This window comes from Oreochromis aureus, linkage group 13, assembly GCF_013358895.1.
Source record: "Oreochromis aureus strain Israel breed Guangdong linkage group 13, ZZ_aureus, whole genome shotgun sequence".
NCBI classification, from domain to species: Eukaryota; Metazoa; Chordata; class Actinopteri; order Cichliformes; family Cichlidae; genus Oreochromis; species Oreochromis aureus.
This window is the reverse complement of record NC_052954.1, coordinates 22,801,519-22,819,739: the sequence shown is the minus strand read 5'-3', so window position 1 is coordinate 22,819,739 and position 18,221 is coordinate 22,801,519. Positions and strand designations below refer to the sequence as shown.

The window sequence follows — 18,221 nt, the reverse complement described above, 5'->3', positions numbered from 1 at the left end:
CAAAGAGAAATTGATGATGACATATAGCAATTAGGTTTTTTGAAGCTTATGCATTTAGGGCTATTAGGTGTGCTCTAGTTGTTTTTGTTTATGATTTAGTCACTGCACATGGACTTTCAATGATCTGGTTTCTGAAAACAGAGGGGTGTGGGGGGCATTTAAACAAATGCAGTGTTAATCCATGGATATCACTGTAATGCTCTTTACACAGCTGGGGGGCGACTGTCAAGTCATGTCATATAGCAAATATATAATGTTACGCATGGCTTTCATCCACTTAAAGGCATACTAAAAATAACTCCAATTTAAATTTTTAAGGTGAATGTGGCAGCATCTTCTCCCCAGAACACTGCAGTGTGTTTGCAGGTAGTGATCAGGATGCTGACCTTTACCTTAAATGCACTGTGTATCCCTGGCAGGAAATGTGAGCCTTAGTGGAATCCAAGCGTGGAATATGTTCAAGGCTTTAGTGGTGCGCCTTATATGTTTCCTACTGAATCTGAATGCCACTGTGATTATGAGCTTATCAGGACTTTAATTTGCCTGCCTGCCATAACCCCATTTTTTAATCCTTCAAGCTGCATGAAAATGCAAGCCAATTACTTTCCTGCAGGCAAATCAAACATTTTAAACTGCAACATGAAAACAGTCGGCTTTTCTTTTCTTTTTCCCCCTTTTTAGTTTTGTTAATCTACAATTTTTCTTGTCTGTCTCAACTTCAGAGATGATGATGATGCTCTGACAGTGTGTTTCCCCAGAAGAGTTGGGTGACTCTCCTCTATATGGTTCACTGCACCCCCTCCCTCTTTTTGTGGTTTTGAGCACCATGACTCAGGAGGGGGAATAGACGCAGCTGCAGAATCCGTTGTCCGCTGAATAGATAAGCACTCTGGCCTCTCCTTCGGCCGCCTTGTATAACACTTGAACAAAAACAAATAGAAAGTGACACCTCCTCAGTCTGATGCTCCCATGTGGAGCATGGAGACGAGGGAAGACTGCTTTAGGAGATATAAGAATGAGAATGACTCCATGATGATGAGCCACAACTTGTGTATAATCAAACGCTGTTATTAAAGGCAGCTTGAAGCCTTGCTTAGCCACAGTGTGGTCTACGCCTGCACTTGACCTTTCAAGCCTTGGCCGTCCTGTTCCTGGGAGGCACTGATAAAAAAAAAGGGTGTAGAGGTCTAATGGAGATAATTACACACCCACACCCAGTATAAAGTGTGGTTTTCTGGCTATGAACTCACAGTGCTTTGCATGTTATTATGCGCCAACATGTCTAAAGAGCGAGAGGATTCGTCACCGAGATGGAAAAGCAGAGGTAAGCCTGGTCATTCGTTATGTCCTGCAGCATGTCAGAGTCGTCCCACTGCTCATTACCGCGTGGACCACTTGCACCTGCGCTCCTGCACAAAAAGGGGACTACACCTCACCAAATAAGGACATGTGAGAGCCTCGTTGGGGATGACGTTAAACGTGAAATGGGGAAGAACGGGAGCGCGTGGACTGTTTAGATTAGGGACCTAACGCGGAGAAGGAACGCCGAGCTAATCTGGTTACATAAGAAGCCATTGTATTTGCAGAACGTCTCTGCGCTAATCTGCTGAACTATTCATGCTCAACTGTCCCGCGGCGGCATAACGTACAGGACGGGCGCGCGCGCACACTTGTGGCTCCGAAGGCTCAGAAGCTTCTTCTGCTTTTGGCAGCGTGTGAAACAAGATAAATACATACACTGATATACGTTCACGGATCCCCGCAAAAGCTGCCATGCCTCATTTTGCAACTGGCGGCGTGTGCTGCTTGCGCCCGTGACGATTCCGCTGACGCGCCAATAGCCGCACCACCCCAGAGAGACAGAGGAGAGCTGCGAGCGACTGACTGGACACCCGTCTCTCTTTCTCTTTCGTTTCCCACCCCTTAACGACCGCGGACGGACGCCTTCTGCTGTGCAAAACCCGTGGACGAAATTTTAACTAGTAACATCATCCAGGCTCTTCTGCAGAGATGGAGGTACCAGGTTTGGCGCACAACATCAGCAGTCCATTAAGTCCCTGCGAGGGGATGATCAAGGACCTAAGCTTGGACGCCATACAGTTATGCGAACGAGATGGTAAGGGGAGGATTGTCTGCTTCTCACTGGGGTGCTGACATATCTCCGCATAACGCCAGTGCATTAGGCCGCTTTGTTAGTTTCGGAGTCGCTGCAGGCATGCAGTCAGTTTGTCAGTGTTTGTCGCTGCGTGCTGTACCCTTATTGTGTGGAAGTAATGGGGACAGCTGGCTCCGCTGGTTCCTCGGATGGATGAATGGATGGTGCGCTTGTGCGTGCTCGGAATAGCTGAGCGTCTTTACAGTGGCAATAAGGTCTTGGCTCAAAATGAATGTGTACTGCTTAACTTGGAAGCAGGAATCTTAGTCTAAATGATGAGTGTCTTTATTTCAGCACCACAGACATGGACAGAGGCTGGCTGCCACCCCGCCTATAATCGCTAATTCTCTTCCATCTTCCAAAGGAGCTGCCTTTTTCCATTTATGCTCACTTACTGCATGTCATCCTGCAAATTTTAGAATTACAAACGAGACGCTCTTTAGTTTCTATCCGACCCCCAGTCTCCCCTAAAAGTCTTCCCTGCGCTCACGTTTATAATTCATCAAGTCTTCCAGCTGCGCCCGTGCTGTGTGTTGTCTGTGGCTGACTTCTTCGAATCAAAAGTTTTCCGAATATTTATCATTAAACGAAGAGCTGAAACGAATCCCATCATAGAAAATGAGGCTTCATAAACCAGGCTTGTAATGCGAAAATTGACAAGTAGCTGCACAAAGAGGCTTAACCCCGACGCGAATTTAATGGTGGGGAAAGAAAAAAGGCAAGTCATCATCAGGAGAGAATGAGAGGCAGAAACATGGCTGCACCCACATGTGTTCTCAGGCGGTGCAGCCCTACACACCCATCAGTGCAATTACACAGCGCTAATTCCACATCTGCGTCAAGACTCCTGATCACAGAGGTGCCTCTTAATTAAGATAGGAAATTAATTCACATGAAATATGATCACACCTTTTCATTGTGTAATTGGGTTCATTTTGTTTCTTCGCAGCTATGCCAGATTGATTTGTATGTGTATACAGGCTGGTTAGGGCATCCAAGGTGTCAGTGGTGTATCTTTATTAAGTCTCCTCGGTCACTGTAAAATCTTTTAGCTGCCAGAGTGCATACCCCTTAGTGCTGATTCTAAACGGTATATAGGCCGATGCTGCCCTTTTCAAATGATCACTGTGCTAGCCTTTGTGCTTTCTGTGCTGCAGGTTTACTGCTGAGCCAAAACAGCCACTTTCTTAGTTTCCAAGCAGGCTACTCAGTGTAAATATTATCTGTGTGTGTCCTTGAGACACCCACATACTCTCTGCTTATGAAGCAACACAGTGACAATGTCCACCTTCTGTGCAAATTCTTCAGGACAAGTAGTTGTTCTTGTACAAGTATTGTCGATGGGTTAGTTGAAACTGTTTATAATGTGTCTGATAGGCACAAACGCACCAAGTACTGTGAACTTGAACTTCATGAAGAGATTAGAAAAAAACAATGTATGTATGGGTGTTTGTGCAGATTATCTTAATTTTCCCATAAATATTTAGTGTTGCCACATTAAAGTGGAGCACATATGTAAAAATACAGATTTCAGCTTGTTTGGTTAACTTTTTCTTTTAAAGAATAGATTTTGACCAGTCTCTGAATTTTGTCACCTGAGCCTCTTATTATATAGTTTGCACTGTCCCAGCCACACCCTTTCTAAAAGACTGCATCACTCGCTTTTACCTTTCCTGGAAATGGATTGTTATCTTATCCGATCAATGCATACATTTTTCTCAAGGTCCGCATTCATTTCACTCTTCCACGGCTTTCTAAATTTATCTTCCAAACCATTAATATTTAATTATCAGATGAGAGGCTTCTATGCCTATGCTGACCCAGCAGATGGATGCATATAGCTTCAGTAGGCTTATTGTCTGTGGGAAAGAGCACTCTCCAACACAGTGAAGACTGTTTGGGAATTTCAGTACACAAAAGGACACAAGTCGTTTCTGTGTGTCCAGTTTTCGCGTTGTTAATGGTTCAGTTTAGTGATGGGGCTGTGACATGAGTAGGTGGGTGTGGGGCAAGTTTTGCTGAGAATGAAGAGTAGTAAAAGTCACAGCATCAGCTCATGTGAGCAGAGTTTGTCTGCTGGTGTTCTCCATAGTCTTTGGATCTCTCCCACGATGCTGTGCTGAATAAATTTGTCACCAAGCCCTGTAAGGCTGACAAGGACCACCATTTTGATTTTATATCCACAGTTAATACGCATTTGCAGAACGTAATCAAATACACGCTGCATGTCTCACATGGCCTTTGTGCCGTACCCGCTGATGTGATGAAGTTGCCATGATGGATGGCTGCTATTAATGCAACCAAGCAGTGTGACTGTGCTCTTTGAAATCTCTCTGAAACAGCGGTAACATACTAGCATGCGCATTTCCAGAATGGACAGGTGGACTGATACGTCGATATATGGATGCATTTTTAATCCCTTGACAGTGGACCTGAGAACATCATGAAAATTGTGCTGAGATCAAGCTGGCAGAGAAGGACTGAAAGTCTTTATAAAGACACCTATTGCCCTCCTAAATCAAGCAGTTTCTTTTTTTTCTAGCTCAATCATCTGAATAATTTTTTTTCTTATTCCAAAAGCTGACCAAACCCTTTTTGAAATTACTGACATTACCACCAGTCTTGTGTTTACTGCTAACAGTAAATTTTCGAATACTAAAACGATACATTGAAAATAGGAACAAAGATATAAAGTTTCATTATGTTCATTTTTTATTAGCTCAAACATTGCTGTGTCACAGCAGGGCTGGAGCCAATGAGTGAAAGTAGTGATGCTCCTTGTGGTCATACAGACATATTCTTGGAATCAAAGCTACATCCACTAACAATTTCTAGCCAAAACATTTCTGCAGAGCCATTTCTCTATGGCCTTTTCTCCTACACACACTCACTCGAACAGTGCAGCCATCCATTTAAATTAATTTTGGTGTGTGGCTCCAGTCTTTCACATCTGCTAGAATGGCTATAGACTCCTGTGATTAAAAAATACTCTGTGGATACACAGAAAAGCTTATCCAGTATGTATCAACATGATACAACAGCAGGTCTGCCTTATGTCATACAGCGTCATCTGAGTAAGCTGGCATTTTAGTTTGGCTGTGTTCACTGTGAGCAGTTGTGTCTCATGACTGTGCTGGCAAGAGTTGCAGGTACATATTATGCAGTCACTTATTGACCGTATAACATATTCACTTGCACTTGACCGCTCCATGAAATGCTTCAAAGCATCACTGATAACAGTGGCGTCTGACCTTGAAAAGCCACCGCAAACATTCATGCTTATTTTTCTTTTTTCACTGTTGGTATACAAAAATCCCTCGCTGCAGAAACTCAAAACATGAAATGTAAAAAAAAACACAAGTCTGAGATTTGGACATTCATATTCTGTGCAAATGAGCACTGATGATTCATTCTGGTCTCTGAAAAGTCTTAAAAATCCCCCTCTGTATTGATTTTGTTGATTTTGAACCTACTTAACTAAAGGCTACATTATTAAATTATCGTTACTCATCTTTGTTTGGTGTTCGGGGGCTTACTGATGTCTAAAAGGTGGAACATAGACTGCGTAACCTGATGAACAGGGCATTGTTTATCTCACTCTGAGAGAAAGATGTTTTTCCGTTGGCGGCTTCTCTCACTCCCAGCATGATCTCTGTCTCGGTCTAGCCTGTGCATTGAGAAGAACAAAGGCGTGATATTTTTTTAAAAGTACTGCAAGTATCTATGCCTAGTGTCTGTTGTGTTGCTCATGTCTGCAGCTCAATTTTACATCGAGCACTGCAACTTAAAATGTAGGAGGCTTGTCTGTCTGAGTACCTACTTGTGCAGTCAGAAACAATAATCCGACATACAATGCTCAGAAATGTGTTTTTTGATCATTAAACTTGATTGAAAGTTTATTTGTTTTGAATTCAAGAAGTTTCAAATGAAAGCATAATGTAGTCTCACATCATGGAAACTCCAACCACCAAGAGAGTTCATTTACATTGCTTAAATGGCCTAAATGGAAATCAAATCACTTTCCTCTTACTGGTAAAGAGCGCCAACAAGTAATTTATAATTTGGAGGCAGGTGTGACTGGAACAAATCCCACCATAAAGAGCCATTAGAATGGCTCCATGTATGCATGTTAACAAGATTTATATTGATCCTTCTGCACTATTGCTTTTCCCTGTGGCATTAGACTGTTTGCACAGTAAAAGGGCAATAACCAATAAGGTCCATTTCTTAAACTCGTCTGAGGCTTTTCGTCTTTTAAGATTGTTTTTGTTTTTTCTATAGGGCAGATATTTTCGTGGCCTGCTCTTTGGTGCTCTGCTCTGCATCTACAGATCTTGCATGTTATTTTGAACTCCCTGTGCATATGTGCACAGCATGAGTAATCTGTGCTCATAAGCTCTCAAGCATTTGCTCCAAAACACTCTTGTCTTGCTTGATAAAGATCAAGCAAAATTTCCCCCACCTCACGCCCTCCTAATAAACAGCATAATGAAATGGAGTAAATCGACAGAAAATAACAGCGGCTTATTACAATAATATTGTGTTAAAAATTATGATTCAGCAAAATGAACACTGGCATCAAACATAGCACATTAATTTAAAAAGGAAGGAGGTTTTAGTCTTCCTAAGCAAAGCCGTGAAAGGTTCTGCTTTCTCCCTTACCGTCTGACCTTCATCCCGTTTGGCGTTCGTCATCATTCGTCCTGTGCTCTCGCAGTCCCAGAGGATTCAGACCTGAGCTTAACACTGGCTCTGACAAAGCTGGTGAACACAAGAGGCTAGATTAGCTGGAATCAGTTAGTTATTATTTATTCATTTTAGCCTCTTTTGGTTCTTTTTGGTTTTTGCATATTTTGCACACGTCACTCAACCTAACCAGTTCAAAGCCAAACCTCATCTGTTGCCCTCTACGTTGTGGGGTCTTTGGGGCATTTTCATCTGAATGAGCACTCCCATATAGTTTTCACTATATGTTGTTTTTTTTCTCCTTTTAACCTGTCAATTGTCTGTATATATGTCTATACCTCTTCACATGTTAGTACCATTTCCTTTTCCCTTTAGCTTTCAGAGCACAGCCTTTACTGTGACTGAGTTGCCTTAATAGTGTTCTGTAGGTAATTTCTGACTGCATTTGGAAAGCTTCACTGCCTCCTCTTCATCTGCAGGTTAATTAGGAGAGCATTAGAGTAAACGAGGTAAATCAGTATTGTGGAGTTGCAGAGAGATGGGAGGGCAAAGACCTGCATGGGGTCTAGTTTTTAGTGAAAACATCAATGTTGACATTAACAATTTAGGGAGCAGAGGACAAGCAACCTACTCCGCACAACACAGTGAATGAGCTAGCAGGTTTTTCATCTTTGATGTTTGATGTCGGTTAATGTTTACAGTTGTATACTGAAGGTAGCCAGAATTAGGGAATTGTTTATCTGCACAGTATTTGTGTAAGCAGGGTTCATTTTACATTTGAAAATCTATAAGAAATCCTTGCCATTGTTTCACTTCCTTTGGGGTATATTTCATCTTTTGCTGACACGAATGTCAGAGAATGACAACAGGCCTGGTAGTTTTCTTGAATCTGTTAAAGGTCAGCAAACATAAAGTCTCAGGTGGGACTTTATGTAAGCCTTATGTGCTTACATCACTGTCTGCTCTGTGCTGACTCGGTGGAGCGTTTTCTGTCAAAGGTCCGCGTCGTCACGTCTTCTGTTCACTCTCTCTGTCTGGTCTGAGCCAAACTTATCAGCTCAGTGTGTTTAAGTATAATGAGATGGACTTTAAAAGCAATAGGATGAGGTGGTTTCACAAATCAAAGAAGCGCAGTAGGGCCAAGCATGATCGTGCAGTCAGTCATGCTGGATCGGGTGATGATTTAACTGCTGGTGTCTTTACATAGTTACATATGCAGAATCCTTTTCCCATAGTTTCCAAAAAAAGTCTGGGTCATGACATGTTGGTAGAGATAATAAATGTTATGTCCAAATGCAATAACTTAGTCATGCAAAGGTCCTTGCACTAAAGTCCACAACATGTGTAACGTTTTAATTAAAATGAGCAACAGTTTTGCCCAAGTGTGTAACAGGAGGTCTTTTTAAATTGAAGATGATGGTAATCAGCTAGTTGTGATTAGAAACTAGTGATTAGGACAAAAGTAAGTAGGGGGTCTGGTCTGGTGTGATTTGATGTGGTGATGAAGGACATAAATGTTCCTCTAATGGATTTTGTTTTCTAAATGGGTCAGAAGTCATGATTTTAGAAGGTAAAAAAGGTTCTTAAAATGAATCAGTCTACCGATGCTCTACTGCTAGTGTTGTATGGAGGTGAGGCAGGAGTGTCCACACTCCCAATTATGGGATTAGTCTTTTATCTCGCTCCCTCTCATTTGATGAACAGAGATAGTTTTTTACGCTCCACTGGTTCTGCCATTGTTGACACTCTATTGAATCCAACCATGTTTCGAATCACTCCCAAACACCGCATTCTTGAATTTTACTCACTCTTGTTTAGACCCCAGAGCATACACAGAAAACACATTGTTGCCATGCCAAGTGGGCGTCCCATAGTGTGACGCAAAGTCTATATTCATCCTAATCTTACAAAGCTCTTATTCAGCCCGGTTTTGACATTTCATTAGCCTCTCTGTGCACTTTGGGTTGAAAGCCTTTGCTACATGTTACAGTGACCTATAGTGCGTGACATCTATGCAGCTCAGATAAAGTTGAGATTTATTCATGTCTTTGAATGAGAGCAGTGGAAGCTTTTTGTCTTAGCCAAATACACTAGGTACTGGGTATGAAAATGTATGAAAATGTAGCATTTACAAAGCTTAAACCAGAATTGCATTTTCCTTATTTCCCAGAGCACAGAAGCCCCGCCCACCTGCTGGAATCTTTTGTTTCCAAAGGGGCAGCCAGTCAGAAAAACAAAGATGGATAAATAAGATATTTAAGGATCGCTTTAAGCTTTGAGTCATATAAAGTGAGTCTAATAGTGCAAAAGATAACAAACATAGATTTGGAAATTAACATAATGGGCCTCCTTTAAAGAAGAAGGAGGAAAGAAAAAAGCTCCTCTGTGACATTCACTGGCATTTTAAATGTTATGGTTCCAGGCTTATGTGCAGGGCCTGCACTGTGACAGCTGTGTTTTATCCTTAAAACTGATTATAAACAGACCAATCTCTGCCAAGACGAGAGGGGATTCAAGCATTTAAAATATTTAATGGCGCATATGTTCTGGAGAGCTGATAGGTGTACATGTGTAGAGGGACTGATGTGTTGCCATGGAAACACACTGTATATGGCAGTCGGTAACGCAGCAGGTTTTTGTGTGTGACTGTGACATGGTGGCTATATTACCCAGTGTGCTGCCAGTGGAATAATTCCTGCTATATGTTTAGGTATAGCAGGAGTAAGTTAGGTTTAAAGGTGTGTACTGATGACTTGATGCGGTTATAATGATGATTTTTTTCACTGGTCAATATGTCTTTAGACATAGATCATCAAATAATTTAAGTGCTAGGAGACACAACTATTATTGTATTAAATGTAAACCAGACCCTAATGTGTATTCAGAGGATTTCTAGACTAAATTTGAACCATATCGTTTCATTATGGTGTCTTTCCTCTCCTGGACTGTGCAGGAAGTAAATCCCAGGACGGCAGCATCTCTGAGATGGAGGAGCTCCCTGTTCCTCAGAACATCAAGATTAGCAACATCACCTGTGACTCTTTCAAGATCTGCTGGGACATGGAGGCACGCAGCAAGGAGCGCATCACACACTATTTCATTGACCTGAACAAGAAGGAGAACAAAAACTCAAACAAGTTCAAACACAAGGTAATGCTCAAGTAAGGCAGGTGCATAAATACCATTTGAAGATTTCAGCGCTATTGTTATAGCAAAGGCAGCAAATATTGAATTTCAGCAGAAGCAACAGTAACAGCAACAGTAACTATGAGCAATATAAGACAGCTGTCACACATGTTGCACCAGAGCAGTATATTCATGGAACAAACATGCATCAGACTCGTGCATAAAAATGTTTCCAATAAATTTTCAAAGAAGGGAAAGCATTTTTTTGCCAGCACAAAGGAAAGCAACAGATGTATAGTTCTGCATGAATACAGGCAATACTTTGCACAACAGTTATTAAAAGATATTAAACCACTGCTGTACATTGCCATTATTACTCTATAATCTGCCATAAACATACATGTATGTATTCATATTTTATGAACAGTTAATTAAATTATAGTATTAAATTCAAATTTTCTGAGAAACCTGTGGCTTAGAAAAAAAAAACACTGTTAAATTGGATGTTTTTGATGAAACTTCAGTTAATTCTACATTTCTTCTACTGCTGACAGAAGTGGTGTTGAATGACCTTTTCAGCTTAAATATCATAACTACTGTCGTTAGTCCTTTAGATAGATGTTGCCGTGCTCTAAACAGCTGGTGTAATGCTAATTGTTGATCTTTGTAAACGGAAATGATTAGTGTTGACGCTGTTTTACCTCAAGACAACCTTACCTTTTCATGCTTGAGGCAAGATGAACTCATTTCAAGGTGGTTTTGTTCAAAGAATCCACGGCGAGCTGTCACTTTGAGCTCTGAATGGCTAGTAGCGCTCTCACAGCCTTCTCCGCCAGCTCGTTCACGACGCAGTCAAGAATCGGGTTTGGTAATCTTACCGACTTGTTTCATCAGCCTCCTCACACTGCTGGTGCTGTGTCACTGAGTGTTTCTCCTCTTTCCTGCTCTGGAGTAGCAGGCGACCCCATACTAATGTTTTGATTTTGGCGCAGGAGCAGTGTCGGTGGGTTGATGGGCTGACTCTGTTGCTAGGCAGGGGCTCTTGGTCCAATCAATGAGCTGCTATGGCCCACTGATTTTGGGTGGTGGGGGGTTGTTGTTGGGGGTGAACTGTATAGTTTACATTTACACAAATGAGAAGCCGTGGCTGCTACCTGCAGCCAATAACATAGGGTAATATATCTATGTGTGTGGTTACAAGCAAGTGGTTACAAGTGTCTGTATAAGGAGTTTCTTTCTGACTAATTCCTTCCTGCCAACACTCACTCACTTTTTCCACTCTGTCCTCTTTTACTGCTTCCATCTCTCCAGGATGTTCCTACCAAACTGGTGGCCAAGGCAGTACCCCTGCCCATGACGGTCCGGGGCCACTGGTTCCTGAGCCCACGCACAGAGTACACAGTGGCTGTCCAGACTGCATCAAAACAGGCTGATGGGGACTACGCCGTGTCTGAGTGGAGCGAAATTATTGAATTCTGCACTGCTGGTGAGGAATATGGTGCTTTGATGAATGCATGCACTTTTAGGATATGTGACATCAGTCTTGGCTTTAATTTTGGGTGAGCCCGAGTTAATTATAGAGAACGATAATGGAAGAGAGAAGAATAGAATGGAGTAAAGGCTAGAGCATTAATGAGGGAGAAGGTAAGAGGGAAGCTAATATACTGAGTGGAAGGAAAGGATTATAACAAAGAAGGGCTGAGAGGAGCTGCGCTGTTTATCTCCTGATGCAGAGGTCTCGGAGTTCAACGTCATTGCCTGGAGACCAGGATGGGGGAAGGGAGGCATGGCATGGGTGGATGAGGAGGGACATCACTGGGGTTAATGATGATGTCCAATTCCAGTTTAGGGTGATTGTTGCATCTCGCTTTGTCTACACTTTGAAGTGCCAAATAACTTGAGCGTCAACACCCATGATAGCAGAGCAGAGTTATTTATTATAGTGTTTTTTATTTTCTAATTAGTCTTTATTTTGATCTTATTGTGACTTTTTGTTTTTAATCCATACTAAAATAATACTTACTAAAAAAGTAGGGCACTAGACCTAATTTCCTCTGCATTTTTATTTTACTTTAATTAGTTGTCAAAGTTCACAAAATTGTTAGTTTACATTTTTTTCAAAAGTTTTTAGTTTTTTGTAGTTTTTATTTTTTATTTAACTAAAATGTTTTTTCACTTCTAGTTTTCATTCTTAGTGTAGTTTTAGTTTAGTATATGTAAAAATAATATAAAACATGACAATCTGTAATGTCCTTCAAAAATCTAATCTTAAAAAAATTAATAGAGTTACTAAAATTAGTAAGCTTTATCTTCTGGCAACTGTGATATCAAGACATTAGCTTAGGACAATCTATCTAGCAGTTGAAATATTACAGTCTGGACCAAACAGGTGGACTATCGGTGCCTGTAGAACAGGTATCCAATAAATTAAGATAGATGAGGAGAGGCAGTTTAAATCTGAAGAAGAATGACATGCAAGTGAAGAGTGTGAGCTGTGTCACAGTTAGAGGCTGAAGAAGGAGAATGCTAAATGAAGCTGCTGACCCTAACAGCCTGGCACGAGATGCCCACCCTGTCACCAAAACCAGTAGAACATATGTTTTGACAAGTTCGATGTCAAATGCATTTTTCCTCTGCACGTAGAAAGCTGCGGCTTTGTGCTCCATCAATCTATATAAAAGTCAGCCTTTTGACATTAAACATTTACAGTGTCAGGATAAAGCGGATGTCTTCTTTCATTTTCATTCAAGATACTGAGAATTTTAACCGGTTACCTGTGGTGATGTGTTTGGTGCCTGTGGGAAAATAGCCATGGGGAAAATGCATTCATGATTTTTTTATATGCTTTGGAGAAAGTCCACTCCCCGTTGAGTACATCCATTTACCGAAAACGTTTTTGGGCTTAATGCTGAGTCATATCTAAATGGAAAAGTTAAAGATGGAAGAATGCCAGGATCCTTAATGCATGGTTCATATTTCATCCTAGCCAGTGCTTCTAGTAGGTCTTGTTTTGTTTTTTTAATATGTTTACATTTACTAATATTAATGGCATAAATGACAAAATGCTGATAGCATGTATACAGATTTCTAATCTGCTTTTGTAGAAAAGTTGCATTTTTACAACGTTTCTTTCTCCAGATTACTCCACAGTGCATCTAAACCAGCTGCTGGAGAAGGCGGAGGTCATTGCTGGGCGGATGCTGCCTTTCTCTGTCTTCTACAGAAACCAGAATAAAGAGTACTTTGATCATGCCAGGTGGGCATAACTTTATGATTTTCTTCTTTATTACATTACAAAGAAAGAATTTAAAGCCTGGACCAAACTGAGCTTCCGTGTCATTCTGTATCTAAAGAGTTGGCTGTTATTGATGAGTCTTGGGTTAACACATCTGCCAACATGCATGGCTCACTGCAACACACATTTCTAGCAAACTTCTCAGGCTCACTCCTTTCTGCTCATGTTTTATACAATACAGTTTACAAGCATGTGGGTAACATGGTATCAGAAAAATGTATTGCTCTTCAGCTGCTAAAGCAAAACCAAACCAGATTCAGCTGCATTGGTTTCGTGAATCTGCAGAAATATGACAAAGTACTCGAGCAGCCAGCCATTTTTTTTCCCCCAGTAAACAATGCTATGCATACACACACAAACGAAAAGCCAGGTCTTTTTTCTACATTGTGATTTGTTTGAAAGCTTCATGTAACTGACAGACAATAGCTGGCAGTTGTTCGGGAATGCGGTCAAAAGAAAAACAAAAATAACACGAGTATGACAGGAAAAGGAGGGATATCTCTGGAGTGGTCTACTACTGTTTACTGAAGCATTGTGCAGCTAGAGTGAATACTGATTTTTATCTGGTTTCATATGAGTGAATTTTTTTCCACTTTTGGCTTCCTTTCTCCTCCTTTTAACGGTGTGACTGTTTTCTCTCCTACCACCCTGTCCCTCAGAGGTAATGCTCACAGCTTAACAAAGCACACAGTCTCTGTACTAAAGCCACAGCTTGTGGGCAGTCTTTTGTTGGCGCTATACAGCATGATGTCATCTGGATAGTCATCTCCCTTTTGCGGAGTTGTAGCTGCTACAGTGTACCGTGCGCCTGTTAAACTGCGCCATCATGTGGCGAGTAAGAGTACTGACAGTACCGTTCAAATGAGGCTCTTAACACTTGTGGTTGGAGCTGAATAGTCCATAATGCCCACGACAAAGCTTGAAATATGGATATAATAAGAACCTCTGGAGTGATAGCTGTATGAATTGCCGTAATAATTACAGTTCTATTATTGGGACTTTGCTGCTCAGATTCCCTCTGTGGAGAAGAAACTGTATGCAGCTGCCACAGATGCTTTGAATGTTCATTTGTTAATCTGAAAGCTGCTTTTGTTTTATAGCAGTTTGTCATAATGAAAAAAACAAACAGCTCATTGGAATATTTTTCACCCCCGGGATTTCAATGAGACAAACTGGACTAAGCTAAATGTGATTACTATAAAACTTTTTGTGTTATGAGGCTCAGTATTCAAGATGTTTTGCATCTTACGCATTCAGTTTATTTCCCATGTGTTACAAATTTCAGAAAAGTGCTCTTTCATTTCCAAATTAAAACCTGGTGCCACTCTCTCCAGTATTTACAAAAACTACTTTGATTGCCAGAGAAATGCAAAAACAGAATAAAACTGATTTCATTCTTTTGTTTGCAAACTTCAGGGAGGTGCAAGAAAACCGGATGCTGCCCTCTATTAAAGACAACAGTGGCAGCCATGGCTCTCCCATCAGTGGTAAGCTGGAGGGCATCTTTTTCAGCTGCAACACAGAGTTCAACACTGGCAAGCCCCCGCAGGATTCTCCGTATGGTCGCCATCGCTTTGAGGTGCAGGCTGATGCGCTCTTCAACCCTGACACCAACCTGTACTTTGGAGACTTCTACTGTATGTATACAGCCTACCACTATGTGATTCTGGTCCTAGCACCGAAAGGCTCAAGGGGTGATGAGTTTTGTAAGCAGAGGCTTCCTTTGCTCGACATCACCAACAACCGTTTCCTTACCTGCAAGCAGGTTGAAGAGGGTGATGGTGGTTTGGTGTTTCACCACGCCCAAGATGTCATCTTGGAGGTGATCTACACAGAGCCTGTAGACCTATCCTTGGGCACAGTGGCAGAGATCAGTGGGCACCAGCTGATGAGTCTCTCCACAGTAAATGCCAAGAAGGACCCCAGCTGCAAGACCTGCAACATCAGCGTGGGACGCTAGGGGAAACAGCAGAATGTTTAAAAGGAAAAAGAGGGTAGGAGGGGGGGAAGTAACTGACCTCTACTCACACAAAGGAAGTCCACATGTACTGATGAAGCAGACCAACACATGCATGAAGCAGATTTAGTAGGCTAACACAAACATATCTCTGACACTGCTCTGTACTCTCAAAAGACCATCATTCCCAAAGAAGAGTGGAGAAAAAGACGAAGGTACACCACTCTGACACCTGCACCATTGTCTACTCATCTGAGGGTGCGTTATCCTAATGTTGAAAACAGAAACACATAAAGATATCTTAGGAGTCAGCAGACTGAAATATGTAAACCTGGGACACCGACGACACAGATCCATCTACCCATCCGGCAAGTCACACTTACAAAACCCTTTAACTGTACTAACAAACATGGGCTGCTTCATTTCAATTTCCTGTTGTTTCTCTAATCAGTTGTCCCATACTTTATCGGCCTATGCCTTGCTCTTATAGATATACTGTTAACTGCCCACTGTGTGTGTGGACAACGATTTTTTTTTCTGATTACATTGTCTTATTTTATTGTCATTTTTTACGATGTTTGATTGTCATTGAACAGTTGACAAATTGTTTTTACCTCCTCCTAGTGGCATGGACTGGTACTACAATTTTCTAGGGCTGCAGCATCGATAGTCATCTTGATTTATACCAAAGGTATTAAAAAGCAGACATAAAATCGCTGTGGAATCTTAACCGTACTAATGCAACAGCCTCTGAAATGTGTATTCACCGAGTCTTTGATGACCAAGAGTGAACTATTTGTTTAAAAAAAAAAAAAAAAAGCATGATGCAGTTCTGTGCAGCATGAGTTTGAAAGCTGTCAGTACCTCTGTCATAACAACCTTTTCTGCAACAGTCATTCTTATTTTGTTGTAGTTAGTGCAAAGAAAGAAAGTAGAACCTTAAACTGTGTTTATTAGAATAAATGTGAAAAAATATTTATTTTTATTGATACATTCATATATTATATATAGATATAGATATATAGAAAACTATATAAACCAGAAGTGCACAATGTTAAAAGCTCTGATCATTGTCAACAACGGCATTTAGGGGGGATAAACTTCATATAGGCAAAAATGGGGGTAAACACAAATTCGACAGCAGACACTGTATAACTTGCACTATGATGTTCGCCAAAATTCACATTTTTCCAAGGTGAACACGCAAATTCAAAAGTTACAATATAGCTCAACTATGTAATTCTTAATACATATCATAGCACAATGTAGGACTAAAAAACGGACATGCACAAACACTGCAGGATTGTCTCATTGACTGCATTTAAGCTTACACGTTTCTGCCAACACAGCACTTTTAAATGCATTTTCCACATTAACCCTGGACACAGGTGTCCAATAGTGTTTTGGCAAGTGGGGGGGGAAAGTGAATAACAAACAGTGCCATATAATACATAATCTTAAAATGACTCCAGTGTAACTAACATCAAGTTATTACAGTGCTTCATTCTTGACATAGATTTGTGCTACATAACATAAGCTTGCTACATCAGGTTTATAATAAGATGGGTCATGAATAATAAGGGATGTCTTCTTGGGACTGCAGTGACCCCGCATTTCAGATTGTCACCAATTTCCATCACTTTTTCCTTCATGTAAAGTGCATCTACATAATGAGCATGGCATGAAACAAGACCAGAACCACCGGCTTCACGACCTGATTTATTTCAGAAATGATCGAGTCCTGTTAAGTTAGAGAAAAAGGTCCCACTGTGAGTAACTCAACTTGTCTTGGTTGAGTCCTGTTGTTTACTAAGCAGGGCCTCCAGTAGACGGAGCTTCGCTTTAAGGTTCTTATACTGGCAGTACTCCTCCGCCATTGGTCCACGGTCCTCCTTCTGACATGCCCTGTTAACGATATACGGAGGATGGAAGATGCAAATGAATAGCAAACTTTAGTTTGTAGTTTCCAAACAACTTGCAGCAGCTTCCATAACTGGTTGATGGTCCCTATGTTGCCTTACTCAGATAGCTTTGTACAGTGTGTATTGTAATTTAAAAAAAAAAAAGACTTACTGCATTAACTTTGGAGGACTAACATGTACAGTACTGTGTACAATTCAGAGCAAACATCTGTCTTTCCTGAGCTCTGTGTGCTGGATTAATGTTACATGAGTGTGCATTACACTGTCGTACCATAACAATGGAATTTCTTTTGTGGATGTTTTTCTTTCTTTCTTTTTTTTCACAAGGCATTGTTGAAAACCAAATGTTTCAAGTTTAGTAAAAGACAAAATAAAATTCAAAAGCCAAGTACTCTGGATGTGTTACGTACGTATGTGCTTCATGGTGTGTTACCTGCCAGTCTGTGCATAGAATTGGTCCTCAAACTCTCGAAGCGCTTGGTGAACCCTCCGCTTTTCTGATCGAGTCAGCCTGAGGTGATCGAGTAATTCTGGTCTGCATTAAGAAAGAACCAATTCATCAACTTTTTATATCATCTGGATTGTGTTTAAATAAATAAACCACAACTGAAGACAAGCTGATCAAAGAAAAACAAATGCGAACCATCTTTATCTTTCTTTAAAACATGACTGAGCAAATCGTTTTTTTTTTCTGGTTGTGATGTCGTGCACACAGAAACGCACGCTCACACGGTGTACCTGGAAGCTTCATGTAGTGTCGCCATAGCGATAATCTGCGGGTGGAGAACCTTCACCTCTTCCAGCGGAGATACCAGAGGCGATTCAGACATTTCTAGGGAGGGCGGACACTGCAACTCCTCTACGGACACACACATGGAGGGTTTTAACCACAGTGGCTGCTGCCTGGGGCTTCTCTGTTTGGGATGCTCTTCATCAGAGCCCTCCTCTTCCTCCTGTGCAGATAAAGAAAGAAGAAAGAGGAATCATAGTAAGGTAAAGATAGAGGTAAATCCAACGATTTTCAATGCTCCAGTTCTGAAAGTTAAGAGATGGATCAATAAAACCAGCTGACTTTCTATA

General features: G+C 41.1%; 2 protein-coding genes across 4 annotated transcripts in view; one reads left to right on the top strand and one right to left on the bottom strand.

Annotated features, from left to right (window-relative positions):
- The first annotated feature begins 1,215 nt into the window (after positions 1 to 1,215).
- Positions 1,216 to 17,285, top strand: LOC116322190 (phytanoyl-CoA hydroxylase-interacting protein-like). Of its 3 annotated transcripts, none has more exons than XM_031742198.2 (5): positions 1,216 to 1,324; positions 9,795 to 9,991; positions 11,279 to 11,453; positions 13,106 to 13,223; positions 14,679 to 17,285. In XM_031742198.2, the coding sequence occupies exons 1-5, from the start codon at positions 1,261 to 1,263 to the stop codon at positions 15,220 to 15,222; spliced, it is 1,098 nt and encodes a 365-aa protein (XP_031598058.2). In that variant the 5' UTR covers positions 1,216 to 1,260; the 3' UTR covers positions 15,223 to 17,285. The 3 variants fall into 3 exon arrangements, with proteins under 3 accessions (XP_031598058.2, XP_031598057.1, XP_039477882.1); XM_031742197.2 differs by lacking the exon at positions 1,216 to 1,324 and adding an exon at positions 1,451 to 2,116; XM_039621948.1 differs by lacking the exon at positions 1,216 to 1,324 and adding an exon at positions 9,473 to 9,579.
- Positions 15,262 to 18,221, bottom strand: part of LOC116322246 (protein FAM13B-like) — a 19,564-nt gene continuing 16,604 nt past the window's right edge. Inside the window, exons 19-21 of the mRNA XM_031742278.2 lie at positions 17,880 to 18,094; positions 17,575 to 17,676; positions 15,262 to 17,124 (exon numbers count right to left, since the gene is read on the bottom strand). Coding sequence (XP_031598138.1) covers positions 16,998 to 17,124; positions 17,575 to 17,676; positions 17,880 to 18,094 — 444 coding nt within the window. The 3' untranslated portion in view covers positions 15,262 to 16,997. The remainder of the gene's footprint in view (positions 17,125 to 17,574; positions 17,677 to 17,879; positions 18,095 to 18,221) is intronic.

Bases quoted from the DNA above. Each gene is read 5' to 3' on its own strand.
- LOC116322190 (XM_031742197.2), top strand. From the start codon at position 2,011: ATGGAGGTACCAGGTTTGGCGCACAACATCAGCAGTCCATTAAGTCCC. The intron at 2,117-9,794 runs GTAAGGGGAGGA...TGGACTGTGCAG, and splicing joins ACAGTTATGCGAACGAGATG to GAAGTAAATCCCAGGACGGC. The intron at 9,992-11,278 runs GTAATGCTCAAG...CCATCTCTCCAG, and splicing joins CAAACAAGTTCAAACACAAG to GATGTTCCTACCAAACTGGT.